This window comes from Dipodomys merriami, unplaced genomic scaffold (genome assembly GCF_024711535.1).
Source record: "Dipodomys merriami isolate MVZ:Mamm:240054 unplaced genomic scaffold, mDipMer1.0.p SCAF_31, whole genome shotgun sequence".
NCBI lineage: Eukaryota > Metazoa > Chordata > Mammalia > Rodentia > Heteromyidae > Dipodomys > Dipodomys merriami.
Window position 1 is genome coordinate 10,869,538 of NW_027204604.1, and position 23,212 is coordinate 10,892,749.

Below are 23,212 nucleotides of genomic sequence, written 5' to 3' on the forward strand. Positions count from 1 at the left end.
GCCTGAGCTCCAGCCCAAAGATGCTAGTCAGTTTCAGTTATGGCTAAGAATTCATGATTGATTTTTTTTTCTGCCAGGCACTGATGGCTTATGCCTATAATCTTGCTACTCAGGAAGCTGGGATTTGAGGATTGTGATACAAAGCCAGCCCAAGCAGGGAAGTCTGTGAGACTCTTACCTCCATTTAACTACCAAAAAAGCCAGAAGCGGAGCTGTGGCTCGTGTATAGATAATCAGCCTTGGGTGAAAAAGTGAAGGGACAATACCCAGGCCCCGACTTGAAGCTCTAGTGCTGGCACGCATGCATACACACACCACATACACACTTCCTTGTAGATTAAAACTATTTCGAATCCAGATAAAAGTTGAAAGCTTCAGTGCCCACCCACAGTCTGTCTCCCCTTGCTGAGATTCATCAACATCTTTCTAAATATGTATTCATTTTTGCTGAACCATTTTGTTGTGACTGTGAAATCTTAACCAAGTGCACGTCTCCTTAACCAGGTGAACAGGGCCTTTGTCACAACTTTACATGTAGTCTAGATTTAGTTTTCTTAGTTTACAGAATCAAGGCTTTTTGATTTTTGATCCAGAATCAGACATAAAGGTTCATGTACTGTGTATGATCTTTTTTTTTTTTTTTTTTGCCAGTCCTGGGGCTTGAACTCAGAGCATGAGCACTGTCCCTGAGCTCAAGGCTAGCATTCTACCACTTGAGCCACAGTGCCACTTCTGGCTTTTTCTGTTTATGCAGTACTGAAGAATTGAACCCTGGGCTTTGTGCATGCTAGACAAGCACTCTACCACTAAGCCACGTTTCCAGCGCCATTGAAAAGATCTTAAGATTTTACACAGCTCTTCCCCTCATCTGTCTGCTGCAGAGATGATTTCAGAAGACCTGGTCCTGGTCTTGCCTCTGCTATCAACTGTAATTGAACAAGCAGACTGATGCTCTGTAGGCCTCATCTTTGAAATGTGTTTGTGAGACAACCCAGTCAGGTTCTGCATTGTAAACTGCTTTGGAAACTGAAGTGTGATTCATGATGCCTTTGTTCAGTACTGAATAGGTTGTTAAAGCATCCAGGACTTTTGTACTTGAAAGAGGACAGTGAGGCAGTATATTCCTTTGTATGTCACGAACTCAGTATCATTATGGAGGGGCACTGCTTCCTATTATCCAGATGAAGAGACTGAGACCCAGAAAAGAGCTGAAAATCTTGTCCAGCATTCTGCTGCTGGTCAACTAGTGAAGATAACCCAGTCCAGTGCATTGAGTTCTGTGCATGCAATGTGCCCCAGCAGGGCTACTGGACGCAAGTTGAGTTCTTTCATAGCCAGCACTCCCAACATCCCCTTTGGGTGTCAAATATAAGATGTTCCCTAGTCAGTTGCAGTGCTATTCTGGAGTCTGTGTAGACCCCTTCTTAGGCTGAATAGGCCTTGGGCAGAGAGCTAAGCACTGAGTAGAGGGGCTCCACCCACCTTCCCTGTGCATGTCTTATCTATAGTAGAAGTCTGATCACATGTGTGGAACATAAGTGAGAGAGTGGCTGGAAACTGACTAGTGATCCCAACCCTTTGGGTGTCCTGAGTGGAGAATGGCAGCAGCAGCCATGTCTGTACCAGTTGCAGGGTATTAATCTCTCCGGGATCATTGAATCCATCACCCTACTTTGTGTTAGGCCACACTGACCCGGCTGGCAAGATGCCTGCTCTTCCCCTCCTAGGTCAGAATGGAGCAGTGTGGACTGAACGTTGGAAAGTTCTTCAGGGTTTTCCACTTCGGAGCTGGCTGGCCCCTGGAGTCATAGAACAGACAAGGAGATATACTCGAGCCAGGTGATCAAAATACCCACAGCTGCTGCCAGCTGTCTGAGCAGGTTGAGAAACCAACTTTATTTAAGAACTGCCTGCTACCAGAGTCAATAAATAACTACCGTTATACATACAAGAGTGGAGCAGTGGGCTGATGGGGGTGGGCTCCATTTGAACAGGAACTGTCTGTTGAGTCAGCAGTCTGACAACACGCTAGCATTTGCCCAGCCCCGAGAGTCTCTGAGCTGTGGGTGCTATGTTGGAGGTCTCTGGGATCGAGGCAGAATGGATCCCAAGGGCACCTTCAGGCAAAGCTATCTGACCTGCTTGCTTCCTCTCCAGTTTTCTCCTGTTGCTGTGACTCCCCAAAGCCAAAGCCATATATACAAGTTCCCAGTCACCCCCCGCCCCATGCCCAGCCACTGGCACCTGTTTCCATGGAGCTCTTTCAAGTCCCTTAGAAAAGTGCCCATCTGATCTCTCTTAACACTCCTCCAGGTAAGGCCCCGGTTCAAGTGAGCTAGGAGACAGCACCACAGCTGTGCCGGGGACAGCTGTGAGGCCATCGCTGTCCCTCTGACTGCGTGCAGATGCCGTCTGTCAGACTCAGGTTGACAAGGAAGAGAAAAGGTTCCTGTGTTGGTGGGGAAGGGACGAGGGCAGTAGACTGTCGTTGGCCATGCAACTTCCTGACAGCACGCAGGCTGGTTGGCTGGTGGGACTGCCTAGGGGCAGTGCCTGCTGGGGAAGGCACTGGGTTGTGAGCAAGTTGCTGGGGCGAGGGTCCGCCCTCCTGGTCTCCTTCAAGATGCAGGGACCACACAGGTGGTGTCTCTAAGACACTTCCTGTGCCAGACACTTGGAGTCTAAGAATCTCACCTCTGGAAGGACGTTCAGCACACCCCACCCCCTCCATCGATGACGTCACCACGCCCACTGCCACCATGCCTGGAAAGAAGCTGCTCACTCCCGAAGCCTTGCTGCTGTCTAACTTCAGCCTTTCCTCTCAGTGTGACTATCCAAAGAAAAAGAACCCCCACTTTCATACCCCGGCTTTGTTACTCCCTGGCCCCCTGCGTATCCTTGGCTGCCGGGAATGGAAGCAGAACTGAGGTTCCCGGGGCCTGAGTGCTGTGGAGAGATCTGCCCTTTGCCTGGTACACATCTGTATTGCCATGGCAACAGACCCAGCAGCCCAGCACTGGAGCCTGAGTCCCTGTGTGCTGAAGGAGAGCCCCAAAGAGCAGCCTCTGTCCGAGTCCACAAGACATTGTTCCACGGAGCTCTTCCAGCAGGACCCCATTCTGAGAAGCCATCTATCTAGCCTAGCCTGCTTCTCGAAGCAGTCCATACATCTCCACAGGAAGCCATTCCATTCCCCAACCTTGCATTGTCCTCCAGTCACCTACTGTCTTACTAAACCTTTATGGGTGCTCTACCCCCAAACCTCTGGCTGCAGGAGGTCAGAGTTTCCTCCCTCTGGGCCTCCCAGCAGGCTGCCCTCCTCCCTTTCTCACAGGCCTCATTAGAAGCAAGGCAAACGTAAGTCTACGTAGTTTTTCAAGCCAGCATAGACACTGCAGCCTCCACGTTCCTGGTGAGATTCGGTGCCAATCCAGCTCATCTGCCTGCCAGGCCCCATGTCCCTGAACTCTCCTGCCCTAGCAGCAAGGGAGTAAGCAAGGAGTCAGACGTTGGAAGGATTCCTTAGTTCAGGGTCACTGGTCTGATAGAGAGCCAGGCTCAGGTCAAATCACAGCCAGCAGGACCAGGGTCTGTGAGGGAGGACGACCGTATAGCTGAGCCCCTGGTCCCCTGGCACACGATGGCTGCGAGCAGACACTCTCGCTGGAGGTAAGGCTGGCCTGGGGGTTCCCAGGAGATGTGTGAGCTTCTGTTTTTAAAAAATTGTACTGAGTAAACATCAACATAAAAACTGCCCAAGAAAATAGAGCAGGACTGAAACGTTTAAAAAACCATAACAAAATAGAGCTCTAGCTGTAAACTACAGAAAACAGGCTCCCGAAGCTGCAGTGGCGCCTGCCCTCGAACACCCATCCTGCAGCTCCCATAGGTGAAGAGTCACCTGTCAGAGTGCAGGCTTTGGGGTCTCCTGGTTGTGCTCCCCACCATTGCCTGGGTGGGGACTCTCCTTGCTTCGGCCTCTCTTCTTGAAGCAACGGGGAGGGGAGGGGCTTCAAGCCAGCACTATGTACTTGAGTTCCCAGCAGAAGCCAGGCTCAGAAGGCAAAGAAGGTCTGGAAGTAATTCTGGATTTTATGCTGACCCCCACGACTGCCATTCTGAACTCCTTGTAGCAGACATTCAGCCCTCACTGGCCTTAGCCACCTTCAGAACTACAGGCCCTAGCTATTCAGCACTGCCTCCTTGCTGTGCATAGACAGAGCCTGGGCCAGGTGGTTAAAGAGACTGAAGTTCTATTCCCAGCCCTGCCACTTACAGGCAGTGTGGCCTTGGGAAGTCTCTGGCCCTAGTTAGACCTCCATTCTCTCATTGGTCAGGGACAAGTTGAGCTTTCAGGTCTCCTTTGACTCTGCTAGCCTGCTCTGAACTCAAGGTAGGAGTTAACCCCTTTTTTTCCTTCTGGGGACTTGAGAGATCAGGGGACCCTTGGGAGATCCAAGGAGGGGACCGGGCAATCCAAGGAGTTGCTGGGAGCAGGCAGGGGACCCACTGATGCTGGCTCGTCATTCCAGGACAAAGAATGAATGCTGCACTGAGACCTGACATCCAGGGCCTTCAGGCAGGGGGAGGGGGGGGGCATTCGTGGGTCTGCTGCAGGGTCTGGAGGAAGAGGGTCATTGTGGCTGGCTGTCTCCTGCCCCCAACCTGGAGGGGCCATGCAGGGTCAGTCTTGATGAGGTTCGGGGTCCCCCCTCAAGCCCTTCAGTCACCCAGCCACCTGACGTGGCTTTGTCTCGGAGGGTGACAGGGTTGGGTTGGCAGTGTTGGCTGAGAGGAGGAGGGCTAGTTCCTCTTTTTCACCAGGTGTCCCAGCCTCTCAACCCTCTGAGCTCCCACCCCAGCAGCCTGAGGGCTAGGAGTCCTGGGAGACTTCCTAGGGTGGAGGTCTAGGTCCCAGGGCACACCCTCCAACCCAGCTGAGGGAGGCAGATGTTTGAGCCCTGTCTCACTTCTTCAGCCCCTTCAGGCTGTGTTCCTGCGGGGCCTTGGGCTCTGCTCTCAGGTGGCGGAGTCCATGTGCCGTCCCAGAGTACCATGGCTGCTGATATAAAGGAATGTCCTAAAACTCCTTTTCCTCATAGGCTGTTCCTTCCATCTGGGACCCCGAGGGATCCAGGCAGCTGGCTAAATGGCAATAAGGAAGTCATTGCCCTGGTGCCTCTTGACTTAAAGAAAAAAAATGAACTAATAAAATCTTCGCATGGTTCTATCCAGCTGGCAGAATAGGAAATACCCTGCCCCCCTATGGAAAGGGCTCTGATGAAAATAGGAGTTTAAAACTGACGGTTCTCAGGCACAGTGTTGGGCCATGTTGGCATCAGGAGGGGGCCGGGGCCAGCTGGCTGTGTCCATCCAAGGTGAGTGTCCAGCTCCGGGGTCAGGGGTGGGGGGAGGGTGGCACCGAGATCAGAGCTCCAGGTAGCCGATGAGCAGCAACATCACCGTGGAGTGGGAGAGGATGGGGCCGGGGCGCGGGGCCGGGCGGACTGCCAGGTTCTCCACCATCATGCTTGTGCCTGAAACCCGCAGAAGAAATGGGGAGCTGTGTCAGTGGGCCTGGAGCAAATCCACCCCACCCCACTTCCCAGAGAAGACAGTGCTGGTGGCTCATGGTAGCCCTGCTACCGCCAGAGTTGGTGAGGGCCTTTGGCCCTTGGCCTTGAGCCTGATTCCGTACCCCCATAAAAGGCACACTCATGGCCCTGGCCCTCAGGGAGGTTTTAGGGGTGCAGAAAGGTCAGCAACATGGAAGATCCTCTGGCCCCTGCCTGCCTTGTCCTTAGCCCTGGGGTCCAGGTGGGAGCTGGCTGGGGTGGAAACGAACCCTTAAGCAGGCGTCTGGGTTGGCCCTGACACTTGTGGGGTGGGGGAGACGGCACCTCCTTTCCTCACGATGTGGACTTCTGCTGGGGTACCGTCGCCCCCAGGCCCCGTGGTCCGGATCTGTACCCGGGCGTGGCCAATGTCTTCCAGTACCGGGATTTCTATCCAGTTCTTGCCGGTGATGTGGAGCGTGGGGGCTGGGTGCAGGTCATTCTGGTACAGCATCTGTGAGAAGGGGGGTTCCCGGTGTACCCTCCTCTGATTGGGGTACTTCCTTCTGTCTTTCCCAGCTCTAGGCATGGAGAGAAGTCCCTACAGTTCCTGGCCCTCAGGTTCTGTCTCCTCACTCTTCCTCCAGTTTCCCACTGGCCTGGCTAGTTGGGGAAGGCAAGCAAGCAGGCAGCTCTACTTTCTGCAGACACTGGAGGCTGGCGGGCCTCCATGGTGCCCATCCCCGCTGCCCCCCGAAATCTGGTGTTCCCACAGTGATCCCCGAGTGGTCCCCATTCTCCTAGTCTTCTCCTGAGCTCCCAACAGATTTCCTAGAATCAAACTCTCACTCAGACCCCACTGGTGATCACTGCAGCCTCCAGGTTCACTCCAGGTCGGGAAGGAATCTCTTCCTCACCTTATAGCCAGTAACTGCAGATTCATTTCTCAGGGGGACCACAGGGTCCCATTTGATGCTGAGACTGGAGCTTGAGAAAGTCCAGGAGATGTTGCCCGGAGGTCGCCGGGGAGCTGCCGGGGAGGAAGGGAGATGTCACACCCTCTCGCTGCTAGCCAGCCCCTTGCCAGATGCCTGCCTGTACAGCAGGCACACTCAGAATATTCTGTAGCCAATGCCTAAGAAACAAAGCCAGGACAATTCAAAGGGTGGAGAAGAGGCATTAGCCACTGTCCTTGAGCTTTTGTGCTCAAAGCTAGAGCTCTTCCATTTGAGCCACAGTTCTACTTGCAGCTTTTTGGTCTTTAATTGGAGATAAGGGCCTCATGGACTTTGCTGCCCAGGCTGATTTCAAACTGAGATACTCAGACCTCAGCCTCCTGAGTAGCTAGGATTACAGCATAAGAAACCAGTGCCCAGCTCACCCTCTTTTCTTAGTAGACCCTCTTGTTTCTTTCCAGTTGAGGGCATGTGGGGTACAGCAACTATCTTGTTATCGAAGCATGATCCTGGAGCCCCTGCCTGGACACACACTCTCACCTCACCCCTGGTGGACATACTCACGGGACTTCATGGTGGTGGCGTTGGCAGAAGGGCTGGCAGGCCCGGTTCCTGCCCTGTTGTAGGCCCGCACTGTCAGGTGGTACTTGGTATTGGGCTGCAGGTCAGTGACGCGAGCGATGGTGTCCAGTCCTGCTGTCCTCACTCGGTCGGCTGCTGCTTCTTTGTCTCCGGCTTTCCAGTAGCGAATCTGAAGTGAACAGGATATGCTGAGGTCTGTGATGAATGAAGCCCGGGGTCTTGGGGTTTCCCTGCTCTGGGCCCTCTAACACGGTCTTCCTCTCCTGCTCACCCAGTCCTCTGAGCCAGACTCTGCTCAAGCACCTAGAGAGCAGGGCCATGCATGTGAGTGCGGGCTCTGTGTCGCTGGGTGCCCGGCAGAGTGCTCAGTCCAAGGGAAAGGAGCTCCATACATGGGCCGAATGGGGGAGCAGGTGGTGGGTGGATGATGGGAGGGACGGGCCCAGCCTGGAGATGGCCAGTCATATTGCCTTCATGGTGTTTATACCCAGACCAAATAGCCCGTCTGCACCCTATGACTCTGCAGCTGCAGTAGGGGTGACCAATGAGTTGTCACTGGTCCCCACCGAGTCCTGAAAGCCCAACACCTCTCTTTCTCCCGCCCCATGCTGCTCACCTCGTACCCCAGAAGGATTCCGTTCACGTCCTGCTGCACGGGTTCCCAGGTCACATTCACCTCGGAGGCGGAGACCCCCTTGGCCCAGACCTTGCTGGGGGCCACTCGGGGTTCTGGGGATGATATCCAATGGGTGGGGACTGCCCAGCCCTGCGTGGGTCTTGCAGGGAAGTGTTCCCCCACCCCCCTGGGCTCTGGGGGAGGGCCAGGTGGGGCTCCAGGAGGTCCCCTCTTGTGCAGCGCCCCACTAAGGGGACCAGGATGTCCAGGACTCCGGGGAGGTGGCTAGGCTGGATGGTGGGGTGCGGGTGGGGGTTGGGGGGCAGCCCACCTTCCTCAGCTGAGTGCACCAGGGCGGTGAGGCTCTCGGGTCCGGCCCCACGGCGGTTGTAGCTGCGGATCTTAACCTCGAAGGGCGTGTAGGGGAGGATGCTGCGGTTGCTGTACACGAAGTACTGGGCGTCGGCGCCGGGCACCTGCGCCGTCTGCCAGGCGCTGCTGCCCTGCCTGCGGAAGGACAGCAGGTAGCCAAAGCCGTCTCCGTTCTGGTACTCTCGTGACATGGGCTGAGGGCGAGAGCGGGTGTGGGTGAGGGGCACGGGTGGGTCACCTGCCCATCACCCAGGGGAAGGGGTGGCCCGGGGACACGGGGGGGGGAGTCTGTGGGGATACTTGGGGGGGAGGGGACAAGGGAGCCAGGAAGAGGACAATGACAGCTTGAGTCAGAACCGATGGTGGACAAGTCTGGGCACTGCTCAAGGAGGAGAAGGAGAGAGGAAGGGGCAGGGCTTGTCCACCCCCAGAGGCAGAGGGCTCATCCTGCCCACCCTGGCCAGCTTACAGTCCAATTGATCATGAGCTCTCCCGGGGCCCCGCCGCCCCCGCTGAGTCCGGATGGTGCCACTGAGGGGGCTGTCAGGGACAAGGACACAGGAGTGGCTCGTTAACAGATATCTAGGCACCAAAAGACTCACCCCTTCCCTTCCCTTCCCTTCCCTTCCCTTCCCTTCCCTTCCCTTCCCTTCCCTTCCCTTCCCTTCCTTCTCCCTTCCCTTCCCCTCCCCTTCCTTCTCACTTTCTCTTTCTCCTTCCCTCCTTTCCTCCCTCTTCCCTCTTTTCCTTCCTTCCTTCCTTCCTTCCTTCCTTCCTTCCTTCCTTCCTTCCTTCCTTCCTTCCTTCCTCTCTCCCTCCCTCTCTCATTCTCTCTCTATCTCTGTCTCTGTCTCTATCTGCCCCTTTCTGTTTTGGTAGTAAAGGAGTTTGAACTCAGGGCACTTGAGCCATGCCTCCAGCCCTACATTTTGCTGGTTAATTGGAGATGGTGTCTTGGGACCTCTCTGTCCAGGCTAGCCTCAAACCAAAATCCTCTGGATCTCAGATTCTGGAGTAGTTAGGCCATCTTGGCCTTCAGCCCACCTCTTTTCTAGCAGTATTTCCCTAAGCCTGTTACTTAACTGATCTGAGCCTAATTCTCTCCCTCAAGGTGCTGTTTCTCTCAATGGTTATAACAGAAATAAAATTAAACAAAGAGTGGCTAGCATATAACTTATCTTTGTCCTTCCTACTCCTGTTGGCTTAAATCACAGAGCCCAACTTCACTTTGCTTTAAATTAAGGGCAACTAATAGCTCAGCCAAAACCAAACCAACAAACCCATTAAGAAAACAAAATCAGCTATCTGTAACCCTAGCTACTCAGGAGGCTGAAGTCTGAGAATCATGATTCAAAGGCAACCTGGGCAGCAAAGTCTGACTCTCATTTCCAATAAACTACCCTCCCCCCCCCAAAAAAAGCAGAAAATGGAGCTGTGGCTCAAGTGGTAGAATGCTAGCCTTGAGGAAAAACCTCAGGGACAGTGCCCAGGCCCTGAGTTCAAGCTCCAGGACTGGCACACACACACACAAAAGGAAAGGTAAAGAAAAGAAAAGAAGAAAATAAAACCAAAGACCAACTCATCACAGGGTATTTTATCACTAGTTTTCTTCTTTAATTTCCTGATTGCCTCTAGTGTTACACAGACTGCTGATAAGACAAGGGCAGGTACCATCAGCTTGAGCGGCACAGCAGGGATTCGAAATCTTTCTGCCCAGAAAGCTGTACTTAGAGACTTGAGTGGGTTCTGATGCGGGCATCTTCACCCGCAGGAGCACCCTCTGCCCTGAGCAATGGGCACTGTAATGAACCCTTCCCGGGTAGAAAGTCAGCCCAGAGCAGCAGCACACTGTGCCAAAGGTGATACAGCTAGAATTTGAACCCAGCTCCTGTGGTTTTAAAGTCTATCATCTTGCCTTTGCACTGTACCTGTCTCTGGGCTCCACCTATTCTGGTATACTGCAAGACACGCCCTCCCCATCCCATCTCATCAAGACGCTCAGAGGCCAAGAAATGGCTTCCTCGGGGATGTCTTACTCGGGAGAGGAACCAGCTAAAAATGCTGAGTGACTCCCCAGCCAGAAGAAGCTTGAAGAACATGCTGAGTGGGAGTGCGTGGGCCACGGGACCGGGCAGGTGTGGGGAGGGATGCAGGGCTCTTGTGCCAGGCCCGCATCCGGGATGGGTCAGAGGGTGGGTAGGAAGCCTTGGGTAGATGCTGCTGGGGGGGGGTGGTGGTGATGAGGAGTCTTCCAGTTTCTCCCCGCTTCCCCACTCAAGTTCTGCACCCATACCTTTCTCTGTAGGCAGGGGCAGAGTATTACTCCTTCCTGCTGCCCCCAAGGAGCCATCTAAAGCAGGGCTTGCAGACATTGGCTCCTCCAGTATCCTGCACAATTCTCTCTCTCTCTCTCTCTCTCTCTCTCTCTCTCTCTCTCTCTCTCTCTCTCTCTCTCTCTCTCACACACACACACACACACACACACACACATGGACACATCACCTCCCAATAGAATCAATCATTTAACAAAGTTTTGGAGAACAAGCCTTTCACAAATGTCCCTTCAGGGTATATTTAAGATCCAAACTAGCTTGACGTGGTGGTACACACCCATAATTTTGGCACTGGGGAGGTTGAGGCAGTAGGATTGCAAGTTGGAGGCCAGCGTGGGTTACACAGTGAGTTTGAGGCCAGCCTAGCTCATGGTGGCACTGACTCAACAGAAACAAAACTTAGCCAGATGACTGTGGCTCACATCTGTAACCCTATCTACTTAGGAGGCTGGGATAGGCGGATTTTGAGGTCTGAAGCCAGCCCAGGCAAAACAAAAAATCCAGGTCCTGACTTGTCTTCTCTCATGAGTTTTGTGAGTTGGAATTCTCTAGTGTTAAGAGGTGGGTTGCTCACTGGGGGCCCCCTGAAGTGGGCCAAGGTCTCCCTCTGCTGAGAGTTCCTTTCCGGACACCCCGAATCCTGACCTGCTTCCTTGGTCCGGATCCTGCTGGAGGGCCCACTGGGCTCTCCCGTGCCCAGGATGTTGCTGGCTATGACCCGGAACTGGTAATCCATCCAGGGCGTGAGGCCCAGCACCTGGGCAGTCTCTGCATTGCCCTCAATGTTCGCGGGATCTGCAAGGAAAAGCTCTTGATTCCCCTTTAGAAATGATGGGGGGAGGCTTTTGCTAATGTTATGTGCACCCCTACACCCCATGAATATTTTCATTGCTCCAGTAATAATACTTCCATGTCTTAAAGGCGCAGCTCAGAACATCACAGACCAAGTGTTTTATCCTGCCGCGCTTCTCCCACTTTCTGTGCAACTGTCTCCCTGCCTGACCAAGGGTTCCCTCTTTCTCCAGACCCCTGCCCTCCCATCACAGCACACAGCCAGGCCTTATCAATACCCACCCAAGTGGGGCCTCACACTTACTGGTCCGAACCTGCTTCCATTTCCCTGCAGGTAGAGTGCGAGCTTGCAGGGTGTACTTGGCAATGGGGCTGTGGTTGTCAAAGCCACGGCTCCAGCTCAGCTGGACGGTGGTGTCAGCGATGTCCCTCACGACCACTCCTCCCGGGGGACCTGGTGGGCCTGTACAGAAAGACAGATCCCACGGCAGGGTCAGCATCCAATGGAAGCCAACCCCTTCCAGGCCCAGCGTGGGGGTGGCGCAGTACCCAAACTGGGCAGCAGAGGGCGTAGTGAGCACACATAGAAGGGGGGTGGGCAGTGCCATGAGTGGGAATAAGGCGTTGTGTGGTGGGAAGGCTGGATCTCAGGCTGGGGTCTGGGCCGGGCTCCCAGAGGTGATGTACAGATTTCCTAGCAGTGACCTTGAAAACTGACCTTGAAAACCGGGCTACTCACTGGGCTCAGCAAAGTGCTCCCCCATTCCCACAACCTTGGCTTTCAAAGAAAAATATTCTACTCGTCTAGGACTCATGGAAGCCGGGCTCATGCGCCATGGACGTGTCCCCCTCAGGGACTTCCAATGGCAGCTCCTCCCCCACAGCCTGGGGGTGTGAGGAGGCTGGAGAGCAGGACTCACGGCCCAGGGCCTCCAGGGGAGCAGGGGGGTATGTGTGTCAGGGCAGAGGTGGGAAATCCGTCACCTCGAACCAGGACAGTGGCCTCCTTCGATGCCCCGTCCACCACTGTCTGGGCCAGGCACGTGTACTTCCCTCCGTGGCGCAGCTGGGCATTCAGGAGGGTCAGGTCCCCAATCGTCTCCTTCTGCACCCAGGGGACGGAAGCGGGCGTCAGGAGATACGACCCACAGAAAACAACCGAGCTTGGGTGTCCCCTGGCCCTAGGCCTCACCACGCTGGCCCTCCGGTAGTGTCCCCCAGGCTTGTGGAAGTCAATGGGGAAGTCGTCCAGGGTCCAGGTGAACGTGAGGTCCATGGTGGGGTCGTGGGAGGCGTGGCACTGGAGGGTCAGGTTGTCGCCCAAGTTGATGTCCGCGCTCGAGGGGGCTAGAGTGATCTTGGTTGCATCTACCGAAACAACAATGGCTGCCTGGGGGAGTTGGGGGAGGGAAGGGCCCAGGGAGGGGCCCTGGGATAGGGCCAGAAGCCCCAGGAAGGGAAAGGAGGATGGCACCCTGGGAGCTGAGCCATGCACCCTCTCTTACCCCGCACAGACAGGACCCCGGTGCTGTTGGCTTTGCCCATGAAATTCTCAGCAAAGCAGGTGTATTTGCCTTCGTCAGAACGACTGATGTTCCTTATAATCAAGGTGCCATCTGGAGTCACAGTCACTCTGCAGCAAGGACAAAGCACATCTGCCAACCCAGGGGCACGCAGGAATCAAGGGGAGAGGACCCCCCCACCCCGGGGAGGGCTCGGGGGAGCAAGAGCTGCTTGTGGGGCGCAGGGTACCTGCTGCTGTTCACCAGAATCTCAGTGCCCTTGCTCCAGAGCACCGTGGCTTTGGGAGCTGCCCGGGGCTGGCAGGGGATAGCGATCTCCCCTCCACGGGCTGCAGGGATGAGGCGCCGCACAGGGTTCTGCCTGAAGTCGGGAGCCAGGGCTACCAAGGAACGGGAGAGACGCAGGATCTGTGTCACCGTCCGTTAGGAAGGCACCTGACTATGCAAAGCTGCCTTTGTACTTTCTGATGTGCGATGTGCGATCTGTAGAACACACCCAGCATCCTCTGGACCACACCACCAAACCTGCCTGGACTACGCAAAAGCTCCTGCTGGTCATTGCCTTTTTCTTTTTCTCTCCCTTCCTTCCTTCCTCCCTCCTTCCCCCTCCCTCCCTTCCTCCCTCCCTCCCTCCTTCTTTCTTTCTTTCTTTCTTTCTTTCTTTCTTTCTTTCTTTCTCTCTCTCTCTTTCTTTCTTTCTTTCCTTTCTTTCCTTTTTTTCTTTCCTAGTTGTGGAGCTTGAACTCAGGGCCTGGGCATTGTTCTTGAGCTTTTTACTCAAGGCTAGTGCTCTCCCCCTTGAGCCACAGAGCCGCTTCTGGTTTTTTGGGGGTTAACTGGAATTTAGAGTCTCACAGACTTTCCTGTCCAGACTGGCTTTGAACTGCAATTCTCAGATCTCAGCATCCTTAGTAGCTAGGATTACAGACGTGAGACACTGGCACCTGGCTCAACTTCCTTGATACCATGTTCTTTTTATGACTACTGGCATTATTTATTTGATTTTGTGCTTCATTTGTCCCTCTCCAGTAATAAAGTTTACTGGACTGTAAGCTGAGAACTGATCACTAGTGTTCATTCTTTAGGAGGTGTTGAGTCAATATCAGTGAAGAATTGAGTAAATCTTAGTTAAACCTCAATGAAAATGAACAGGGCAGGTATCATTACGTCCAGCCCAGAGAACGCTGGGCTGCAGCCATCTGCAGGGCAGTCAGTCTCTTTGTGGATCAGCTCATTTTTCCCCTCAGAGTGGCAGTGTGTGGGTGAGGCCATCACTGCCTCCATTTCTGTACAAGAAACTGAGGCAGAGAAATGCATAACACAGTGGAAGGGTTGGATTAAGCACACAGTAGATCCATTTGGTTTTCGATGCCTCCTGCCACCTTTTTCTCCTAATGTCTCTGCAGCAAGTATTTGCTTTGCCCAGACATGAGGTGGGGTTGAAGCCCCTTCCCCCCCCCCCCCCCGCCAGAGCTCTCAATTTAGTGTCCTGCCTTCTTTCTTGAACCTAAGTCCTTCTAATTAGAAGCCCCTGGAAAACCAAGGAAGACTGGCCCCTGCGTGTGTGGGCATGTATGTTCACGTGTTGTGGTGTGTATGCATGTACATGTGTGTGCTTAGAGGCTCAGAACCCCTGCCCCCCACCAGGGGGCCCAGGGATGTCTCCGGCCCCCTCCCCTGCCCCACCCCATCTTTTACCTTGCACAGCCAGCTCGGCGCTGGCGTAGACAGTGCCATGTTTATTCTCTGCCACACACTGGTACATTCCTGAGTCCTCCAGGCTCAGCTTAGAGAACTGCAGGTCCCCGGCAGACACCTCTACCCGGTTCTGTGCAGAAAAGCCCAGCAGGGCGGGGCAGGGGGATTAGCACGGAGGCCTGGGTGTGGGGAGGGGCAGGCAGGGGCACATACCATGGGGGTTCTGGACTCATGGTCCCTTGGCTTGGGGCAGTTCTATCTCAGAGTTGTCTGGAATCTCAGAGCTCTGAGATGCACCTAGGACCACACTCTTGGTTTGTGGCTGAGTTGTGCCTGGATTCAGGTCTCTGGAATTCTACCCAGTTGACCAGCCTGGGCACATGTGACTCTGGGATGGAAAGAGGGGCCCCAAACCACCACCTGACAGCTTGATCGGCCTGGCAGGGAGGGAGGACGAGGCCCACAGGAGAGGGAGGTGGCGTGTGGGAGGGAGGCGGTCCCGGTGGCATACCTGGGAAGTCAGAGGCTCTCCGTTCCGCAGCCAGCGCACGGTGGGCCGCGGCTTGCCTGCAGCCGCGCAGCCCCAGCGTAGGTTGGAGCCGATGTCAGCCTCTGTGTCTGAGATCACTTTGAGCCACTCAGGCTGAGCTGGGGAACAAGGGCGAGAAAAAGATGATTGGGAGGAAACCGAGGCTTCTGGGATGGGCTGGAATGGCAAGACTGCAGTACTGGTGACAGACAGAAGAGGACGCCACCTGCTTTCTGGGCTAGAGAAGACAAAAGGGGGAGGGGGACCAGAAAGAGGCTGGCAGAAGAGAGACGGCACTCTGTGGCTGTACCAGTGGCTTGTCATTTTATTTTATAATTTTGTTGGTCATGGGGCTTGAGCTCAGGGGCTGGGCACTGTACCTGAGCTCTTTTGCTCAAAGCTAGCGCTCTACCACGTGGAGCCACAGAGCCACTTCTGGTTTTCTGGTGGTTAATTGGAGATTAGAGTTTCACAGCCTTTCCTGCTGAGTGGGGCTGGCTTTGAACCATGATCCTAGATCTCAGCTTCCTGAGTGGCTAGGATTACAGGCCTGAGTCACTAGCACCCAGCTTTCATTATTTTTATTTGACTTTTTAGCAACTTAAATCATTGCAAGGCCTTCGCTGTGCTTTCTGTAGCCCTAGCTGACATTCTGTTTGTTCAGAGAGGTTCTGGCTGGGACCAGAGATGGGAGGGTCGCTCAGCCTTCTCCTCGGGGACAAGGGTGGAGGCAGGAAAGGGGGAGCAGCCAGGCTCTGTACCCTGCACGATGACGCGGCCCTGGACGGTATCTCGGCCCTTGGAGTTCTCCACCTCGCACTCATAGGTGCCCTCGTCCTCAAAGCTCACACTGGGAATCTGCAGGGTGGGCTCGGCCGTGGCCCACTGCGGGGATAACGTGCCGTCCACCTTGCGCCACTTGATCCTGGGGACGGGGCTGCCAGAGGAGAGAGACACAGGCGGAGGGAGCAAGCGGATCAGGCGGTGCCACCCGGGTATCCATAGCACCTCAGACCCAGTGCCCAGCCTTCCTCAGATGCTGGCAGGGGAGGGGCTGAGGGCATGTGTGAACCGTTCTCAGGCTCTTCTCTGGGACAGGCTCGGGACGCAGTGGGGCAGGGAGGACATGAAGCAGGGCTCCTCTATACCCACCCCATGCCACAGCTAGGAAGCCAATGAAGTTGATCTGTACCCCGAAGCTGCCTTTCCCTCCCAGGCACACTGGTCAGCAGTGGCCCGAGACCTGGGTCTTTATGGGTCCCTTCTCCCGTCACTCCACTTCCCAAGGCACTTTGACAATCTGTGTATTAGCTTGGACTAAGAATCGGTGAGTCCCACAGGACCTCCATGCCACCTGCCTAATGGTTTTCTAAGGGCATTTCCAAGCTCTGGATCCTGTGTCCTGGGTGGCTACTGCTTTTCTCAGTAACACTTTCCAGAAAGCAGAGGCCCAGGGGACATGTGAGGATCAGGAAGACCACAGTTCAAATCCCAGTTGCTTATTCATTCCACACACATTTACTGAGCACCTGCTACTGAGAATAGCGCAGTCTCGGTGAAGCCTCTGTGATTTTTTAACTAATGGTTAACACGGAACACTTCACCAAATGCCAGGCACTGCTCTAAGGGCTGAAAGGTGAGTTAACTTATTTAATCTTCATAACAAGCCCCTGCAGACATAGTGTTATTACCATTCAACAATAAGGAAACAGCCCTAGAGAGGTTAGGTAATTTACCCACAGTCTCCCAGCGAGCCAGTGGCAGAGCTGGGATTTGAACCAGGCAGGGTGAGTTGGCATCTCTACTCTGTGATTCTTGCTTCCAGCCCTGCATAACCTCCATAGGCCTGACCCTGCCAGGCTCAGGAAAAGTAACCCATGTGCGTGGGGTCCCAGGATGGGGTGCTCAGTGGGGGTGGGCGATGCCCCCTGTGTGCTCCCAAGGGGCTCCTACACTGCTTACTTCCCAAAGGCGAAGCACTCCAGTGTCACCTGCTGTCCCACCAGCGCGTAGGTCTCTGGGGGGAACCGGGCCTTGATGCTGGGTGCAAAGAGCCGGGGGTCTGGGGAAGAGAGGCATTTGCAAGTCACAAGCCAGCGCCCCCAGACCAGTGTTAATGTCACTGCTCACAGCCCATGCATCTGGTAGGGGAGTGGAGGGTCAGAGATTGCCCTTTCCCCTTGCGGCCTGGGGCACAGGTTCGAGAGCTTTCAGCAGGAGGACTGGGGCTCCCAGAGCCTGGATCCTGTGCCCCGCCAGCTGGTCTTCTCCAGCCCCAAGCGAAGCCCTCGGCCCTTCCAGCTCCCTTCTCCGCCGTGCCCTCCGGCCTGACCTTCGGCTGCCAGGTTGAGCTGCGCGAACTTGCTGAAGACACTCTTGGTGGAGAAGTCCATGTGGCTGGTGGCCAGGCAGGAGTAGTTGCCCAGATCCGAAGCGTTGGTCCGGGCGATGTACAGGTTCCCTGTGGTCTGGGACACGAAGTGACGCCCGTCCGTCGGGATGAAGTTGGGGAACTCATTGAGGAGCCAGCGGTAGGACAAGCCTAGGAGGTGGGGAGTTCGAGGCAACCACGGGGTGCTGGGCTCACAGCCAGGCTGGGTTGGACCCCACCATAGGGGAGGAAGATGAGCACGTTGTACCCCAAGCCCCCCATACACAGAACTGGAGCTGAGGGAAGAAGAGGCTTTCGCTCTGTCCCAGCGGGGAGCACACACGCCTTCAGGGACAGCTAGGAAATGATCGACCCAAAGGGAAACTGAGTCATTTCACGCTGGGACCCAGGATGGAGGCGTCCAAGAGTCACATGCCACCTCTTCTTCCTCCCCCTCTCTGCCGAGCACTGGGAGCCCCCTGCACCCCACTCACCTGGGTAGTGGGCCGGCGGGTTACACGGGAGCATCACCCCCCAGCCCTCATGGGTTTTCACCGGGTCTCGCTCTTCCTTGGAGAATTCCTGAAGAACTGGAGGTGGAGACCAGGGCTCAGGGGCTGTCCTGCAACCTGGGGGCCCTCCCGGCTGCCCCCCATGAGGGAAGAAGCAAGTCACTAGGGTCAGAGGGCAGCAAAGGCCTGCTGGAGGTGTCGCCTTTCCTTTTAGGCCCTTCCTCCTCCCCCACCCCCTAGGGTCTCCGTCCCCTGTGGGTCTCACAGCCAAAGCGGAGGACAGCCTCCCTGCTGACCACCGTGCCCACTGGGTTTGAGGCCAGGCACTGGTAGACGCCGGCATCCTGGGCCTTGGTGGGGTTGGTGATGACCAGGTTGCCCCCCACCAGCTGGTGACGGGACCCGGGTTCCAGCTTCATCTCCGTGCCGTTCATCTTCCACCTGCAGCGGGCACAGGAGGGCAATCTCAGTCCTAGCTGACATAAGGCTGGCATGCGGGAAAAGTGTGCCCGGCAAAGGCCTCACCTATAGGTAGCTGGAGGGCTGGCCCGGGCACGGCATGCCAGTGTCACCTGCTCCTCCGTGGACTCCTCTGGGAATAGCAGGCCGAGCGGCTGGTCTTCGAAGACAGGCCCGAAGGTGGCTGGGGAAGCCCACGAGGAGCTCTGAGCTGCAGGCGGGACACCACCAAGAGGCCTCAGGGCCTGAGGCGGGCTGGAGAATCACCCCTGGGGTGTACCCTCCCGCAGAACAGCAGAACTTCCTGCGGTGATGGGTTTTGCCATTGTTCACATTATCCAATATGGTGGCCACCAGTTACTGACGACTATTGGGAACTTGAAATGTGGCTAACGTGGCTGAGGAACCAACATTTCATTTGATTGTGTGTGTGTGTGTGTGTGTGTGTGTGTGTGTGGTGTGTGCGTGCGCGTGCATGCGCGCGTATATTCCGGTACTGGGACTTGAACTCAGGGCCCTGGGCTCTTTCTTTGCTTTTCCACTCAAGGCTAGTGCTCTATCACATGAGCCACACACCAGCTTTTTGCTGGTTAACTGGAGATAAAATCTTGTGGGCTTTTCTGCCCAGGCTGAGTTTGAACTGTGCTCCTCAGAGCGCAGCTTCCTGAGTAGCTAGGATTACAGGTGTGAGCCACCAGCCCTTGGCTTGATTTGATTGAATTTTAATTAATTTAAATTTGATTTTAAAGAAGCTGGGCAGGGCCCATCTACTCAAGCTGGTGGAGTCAGCTCGCTCATCCTGTGCTTAGTTATGAAGTGCCTGCTGTCTATGTGGCACTGAGCTGTGAGGAATAATCAGATTCAGCTCCTCTCCCTGAAGGAGGGAGAGGGGGCAGAAAAGTGAGTCTGTAAGGTAACATGCTGACACGGTGGCTTAGGATGGAGACTCTCAGGTCCTGCAAATGGAGGAATGGAGCCCCCTCCCCCCCGGGAGCCTCAGGGCAGCGTCATGGAGGAACCCATCTGCAGGTGTGCGAGGCGTGAGACGACGCACTGGCCAAGATGGGGGAAACAGGATGTATTCTGGAGACAGTGAGGCCCAGTGAAAGGTTGCTCTGGTTGGGGGCTCCTCCAGTGTGATCTTAGGGCAAATTACAGGACCATTGTCTTCATCTGTGTAAAGGAAATTGGATGCAGCTGGGCATGGTAGTAGCTGCATGTAATCCCAGTCACCTGGGGAGGCAGAGGGAGGAGGCTCAAGATCCAGCCAGGGCCAAAGTAAGAGCTCCTATCTTGAGAAGCAAACTAAAAGTGAAAGAACCAGAGACACTACCAAAAAGCTGCAAGTGGAGCTGTGGCTGAAGTGGTACGATGCTAGCCTTGAGCAAAAAGAAGTTCGGGGACAACACCCAGGCCTTGAGTTCAAGCCCCAGGACCAACACATACCAAAAAGCCACACAGCAAATGCATGACACGGGCAGACTGAGACCTCTTGAAATTGCTAAACAAACAGGTACTACACCTGCAAGGGGCATTTCTCTGGCCCCTGTGCCAGGGGACACTGCTGTCTGCATGTGCATGGGGCAGGGACAGGGCCTCATCTGCCTTTGCCAGGGAGGGTCTGTCTACTGCCTGGTGGCGCCCGCTTGCTCTGCCACTTTGGCGTCAGGTGAGAGGCAGGTCCCCTAATTGGCTCCTACCTCAATGATTTCCAGCCCCTGTGGTGGGTGGCGGAGGGAAGGGTCCCCATTAACCAATTAGCGCCTCCTTCCTTGGTGCATCCAGCTGCCAGCCTTCTTCCCAGGCTGGACCCCTCCCCCTGCCGCAGCTGAGGCCCGGCCCTGGACCCCCTCCCCACCAAGAGTGTGGGGGGGGCAGCTGTCAAGCAGCTCTGAGAAAGGGGGAGGGGGGGGAGACAGACATCCCCTGGGCCCGAGCCCCTCCCTGCCACCCACCATTACTCTCCCTCACTACCGCCCGGGGCCTCGGGGCTGGGAAGCCCAGCTTAATCCTGAGTTAATGAAGGTGGTAGAGGGTAGAGACCCTGCTCCAGCTGGGACCCCCGAGGAGGGAGGAGGAGGAGGCTGGGCTGCAGCCTCTTTGTATACTAGGAGTTTGCAGGAAGTGTGGGGGTGGGGTGGGGCACACTTGCACTTTCGGCCTGTCTTTCTTCCTGAGAAGAAAGCTTTCTCCTTTGTACCAGCCATGTGCATGCCCTCACATGCACCCCAACAAACAACTCAGATGGCCACAGACACATTTATACACACATCTGTTCCTCGCACAAAAGCTGCAAATGACCACGCATGCTCATCTCCCTCGGCATGTATTTATAACCTGCTGATGATAAGTAAAGCAGTGGCAAAAACCAGTGCTAGCATTGATTTGCGTTTACTGTGTGAGGATGCCTCCGTCCACACTTCTTTCTTCCTCAGAACCCTTTTACCAGGCAGGCGCTGCACTTCCTTTTTTTTTTTTTTTTTGTCAGTCATGGGGTTTGAACTCTGGGTCTGGGTGCTGTCCCTCAGCTCTTCAGCTCAAGGCTAGCACTCTACCACTTGAGCCACAGTGCTACTTCCGGTTTTCTGGTGGTTTATTGGAGATAAGAGTCTCACAGACTGTCCTGCCCGGGCTGGCTTTGATCCTCAGATCTCAGCCTCCTGAGTGTGAGCCACCGTGCCCAGCTAAAGGCACTGCACTTTCTTACTTCACCATGGTAGAAAGTGAGACTCAGAAGGGTTTAGTAACTTGCCCGGGTCACACAGCAGGAAGCAGATCTGGGGCAGCCGGTAGGGATTCTGCGCTCAGCCAGCCTTGTCCCTCTCCCCTCCTGCCAGCTTCATGCAGTCAGCACCCCTAATCACCATTCTTGACCTCCATTTCTGGACCATCTGGGGCCCAGAGGTGCGCAAGCAGACTCCCTCACACCTAGTGAGGCTCAACGATCCAGGTTGTGCAAATCCCCTGGTCGCATTCTGAAGGGTTGAGGGTCCAGCACCAGGCAGCAACGGCTTCTGGGCATAGCCAACCTCCCCCCCACCCCTCCCTCATACTCCCATCTCCACAGCTCATGGGCACCCACACATGCCCCACACTTTCCTACGGTACATACACACCCACCTGTGCACATCCCCTTTTCACACCGTGCACACACGTGCGTGTGCACGCATGCACACACACATGTCAGAAATCTTGCACAGGCCAGGCATGGTAGTTCACACCTGTAATCCCAGTTACAGGAAGTAGAGAGGAGAGAATGACAGTTCAAGGTCAACTTGGGCCAAAAAAAAAAAAAAAAACAAACAGCCAGACCTTAGCTGAAAACAAAAGAAAGCAGAAAAGGGTGGGACCTGACTGCAGAACACTTGCCAAGGAGGTCCTCAGTTGGAACTCCAATACCAGCAGCCCCGCCCTCCCAACAATCACAAAGCCTTGCTCTGGGGTGGCAGGCCAGGTCCCGCCTCCCCTGGCAATTGCCCTCTGACCTCTCGAGGTCTGCAGACCCTGAAGGCTGCCCGCCCCAATGGCTGACCAAGTTGTCCTGGGGAGGGGGGGAAGGGGCGGGGCAGGGATACTGAGGGACCCAGACCTTTCCTGTGGGTCCAGGGCTCCCTGCTCTACCTGCTCCTCTGACAGGGGCACTGGGGAGCTCCCTGACTCTCTGGCTGCAGAGTGGTGGACACGTGCCTGTGCAGATGACCTCGACACAGGTCTGTGGCCTGGTAGGGGTGTGGTGGGAGGTGTGGGGGAGTTGGTGAGCGGGACTCCAGGACTGCAGAGAGGAGCGCAGCGCCCTCCCTGGGAATTTGTTGGGGAAAAGAAATAACCAATTGACCTGGGCCTGGTATCAGGCTCAGAGACCCCCCCCCTCAGTGGTAGCCCTGGAGACCTCCAGTTCTGGGACCCTCCTCCCCTCTGTGGGGACAGGTAGCTTCATGAGCTCCCAGTTCTTCTGCCATCTGCTCTCTATGTTTTCTCTGCTGGTACGTGGTGCCCCCTCATTCCCTCTCCTGGAGGTCAGCCCACTGCTCCCATCTGGGACTCCGGAGCGCTCTGTGAGCTTTTTTGGATCTGATGGGCCTGCCTCATGACCTTCTCTTTCTCTTTCCCACGTGCTGACACTGGGGCTTGAACTCAAGGCCTCTCATCCCCACTCAGCTTTCTGTGCTCAAAGCTGGCACTCTATGGCTTGAGCCACACTTCCACTTTTGGCCTGCTGCTGGTTAATTGGAGAAAGAGTCTCTAAGATTTTCCTGCCCAGGATTGGCTTTGAACCACAATCCTCCAGCTCTCAGCCTGCCTCCTGCATAGCTAGGATTATAGGCATGAGCTCCAGAGCCTGACGCCATGATCTGTCTTTTCTGGGGTGGCTTCTGAGCCCTTGAAAGGTGGCTTGTGAATCGAAGGACACTGATTGTTTTCACTGAATGGAATGTTAGCAGTCCATGGCCACTGTCTGTTGGACAGTGCAGGCCTAGTTCTGGGTGGACAGCACGGAGATCTGGTCGTAGCATAATTTCCTGTGTGACCAGGGTAGCCCACTCACCCTTCCTGGGTCATTCTTTCCTTCACCTACAACACAACGACTCATTGTCTCTCCTCCTAACCTCGAAGGGAAGATCCACAGATGGGGAAACCGTTTTAGTGAGGCTCTGGGCGCTGTGCCAGGCAGAGGCAATTACTTCTGTAGTCATCACCCAAGCCAGGACAAGCATCACTGCTAGCCCAGGTGAACGCTCTTACCTGGGGAGAAGGCGAGGGTCCAGGTGACCAGCAGTGGCAGCAGCGGCAGTAGGCATGGCTTCTTCCTGGTGAGGGTCCCCATGCTGGGATCCCAAGCCAAGGCAGGAATCAGAAGAGACGAGCCTCAGCCCAGCTTGGGAGAGTCTGCCCAGAGGCTGACAAGCACCTGGG

At 55.3% G+C, this 23,212-nt stretch overlaps 1 protein-coding gene across 1 annotated transcript in view; it reads right to left on the minus strand.

The window, feature by feature from the left end:
- Positions 1-1,898: 1,898 nt before the first annotated feature.
- Cntn2 (contactin 2) overlaps positions 1,899-23,212 on the minus strand; it is a 29,459-nt gene continuing 8,145 nt past the window's right edge. The window contains exons 2-23 of the mRNA XM_070041703.1: positions 23,042-23,207; positions 18,365-18,509; positions 18,105-18,280; positions 17,822-17,917; positions 17,289-17,498; positions 16,919-17,018; positions 15,718-15,893; positions 14,939-15,075; positions 14,428-14,557; positions 12,959-13,109; positions 12,712-12,839; positions 12,399-12,574; positions 12,191-12,311; positions 11,511-11,669; positions 11,060-11,209; positions 8,551-8,621; positions 8,041-8,275; positions 7,710-7,822; positions 7,076-7,262; positions 6,473-6,585; positions 5,901-6,069; positions 1,899-5,537 (exon numbers count right to left, since the gene is read on the minus strand). Coding sequence (XP_069897804.1) covers positions 5,428-5,537; positions 5,901-6,069; positions 6,473-6,585; positions 7,076-7,262; positions 7,710-7,822; positions 8,041-8,275; positions 8,551-8,621; positions 11,060-11,209; positions 11,511-11,669; positions 12,191-12,311; positions 12,399-12,574; positions 12,712-12,839; positions 12,959-13,109; positions 14,428-14,557; positions 14,939-15,075; positions 15,718-15,893; positions 16,919-17,018; positions 17,289-17,498; positions 17,822-17,917; positions 18,105-18,280; positions 18,365-18,509; positions 23,042-23,123 — 3,135 coding nt within the window. The 5' untranslated portion in view covers positions 23,124-23,207 and the 3' untranslated portion in view covers positions 1,899-5,427. The remainder of the gene's footprint in view (positions 5,538-5,900; positions 6,070-6,472; positions 6,586-7,075; positions 7,263-7,709; positions 7,823-8,040; positions 8,276-8,550; positions 8,622-11,059; positions 11,210-11,510; positions 11,670-12,190; positions 12,312-12,398; positions 12,575-12,711; positions 12,840-12,958; positions 13,110-14,427; positions 14,558-14,938; positions 15,076-15,717; positions 15,894-16,918; positions 17,019-17,288; positions 17,499-17,821; positions 17,918-18,104; positions 18,281-18,364; positions 18,510-23,041; positions 23,208-23,212) is intronic.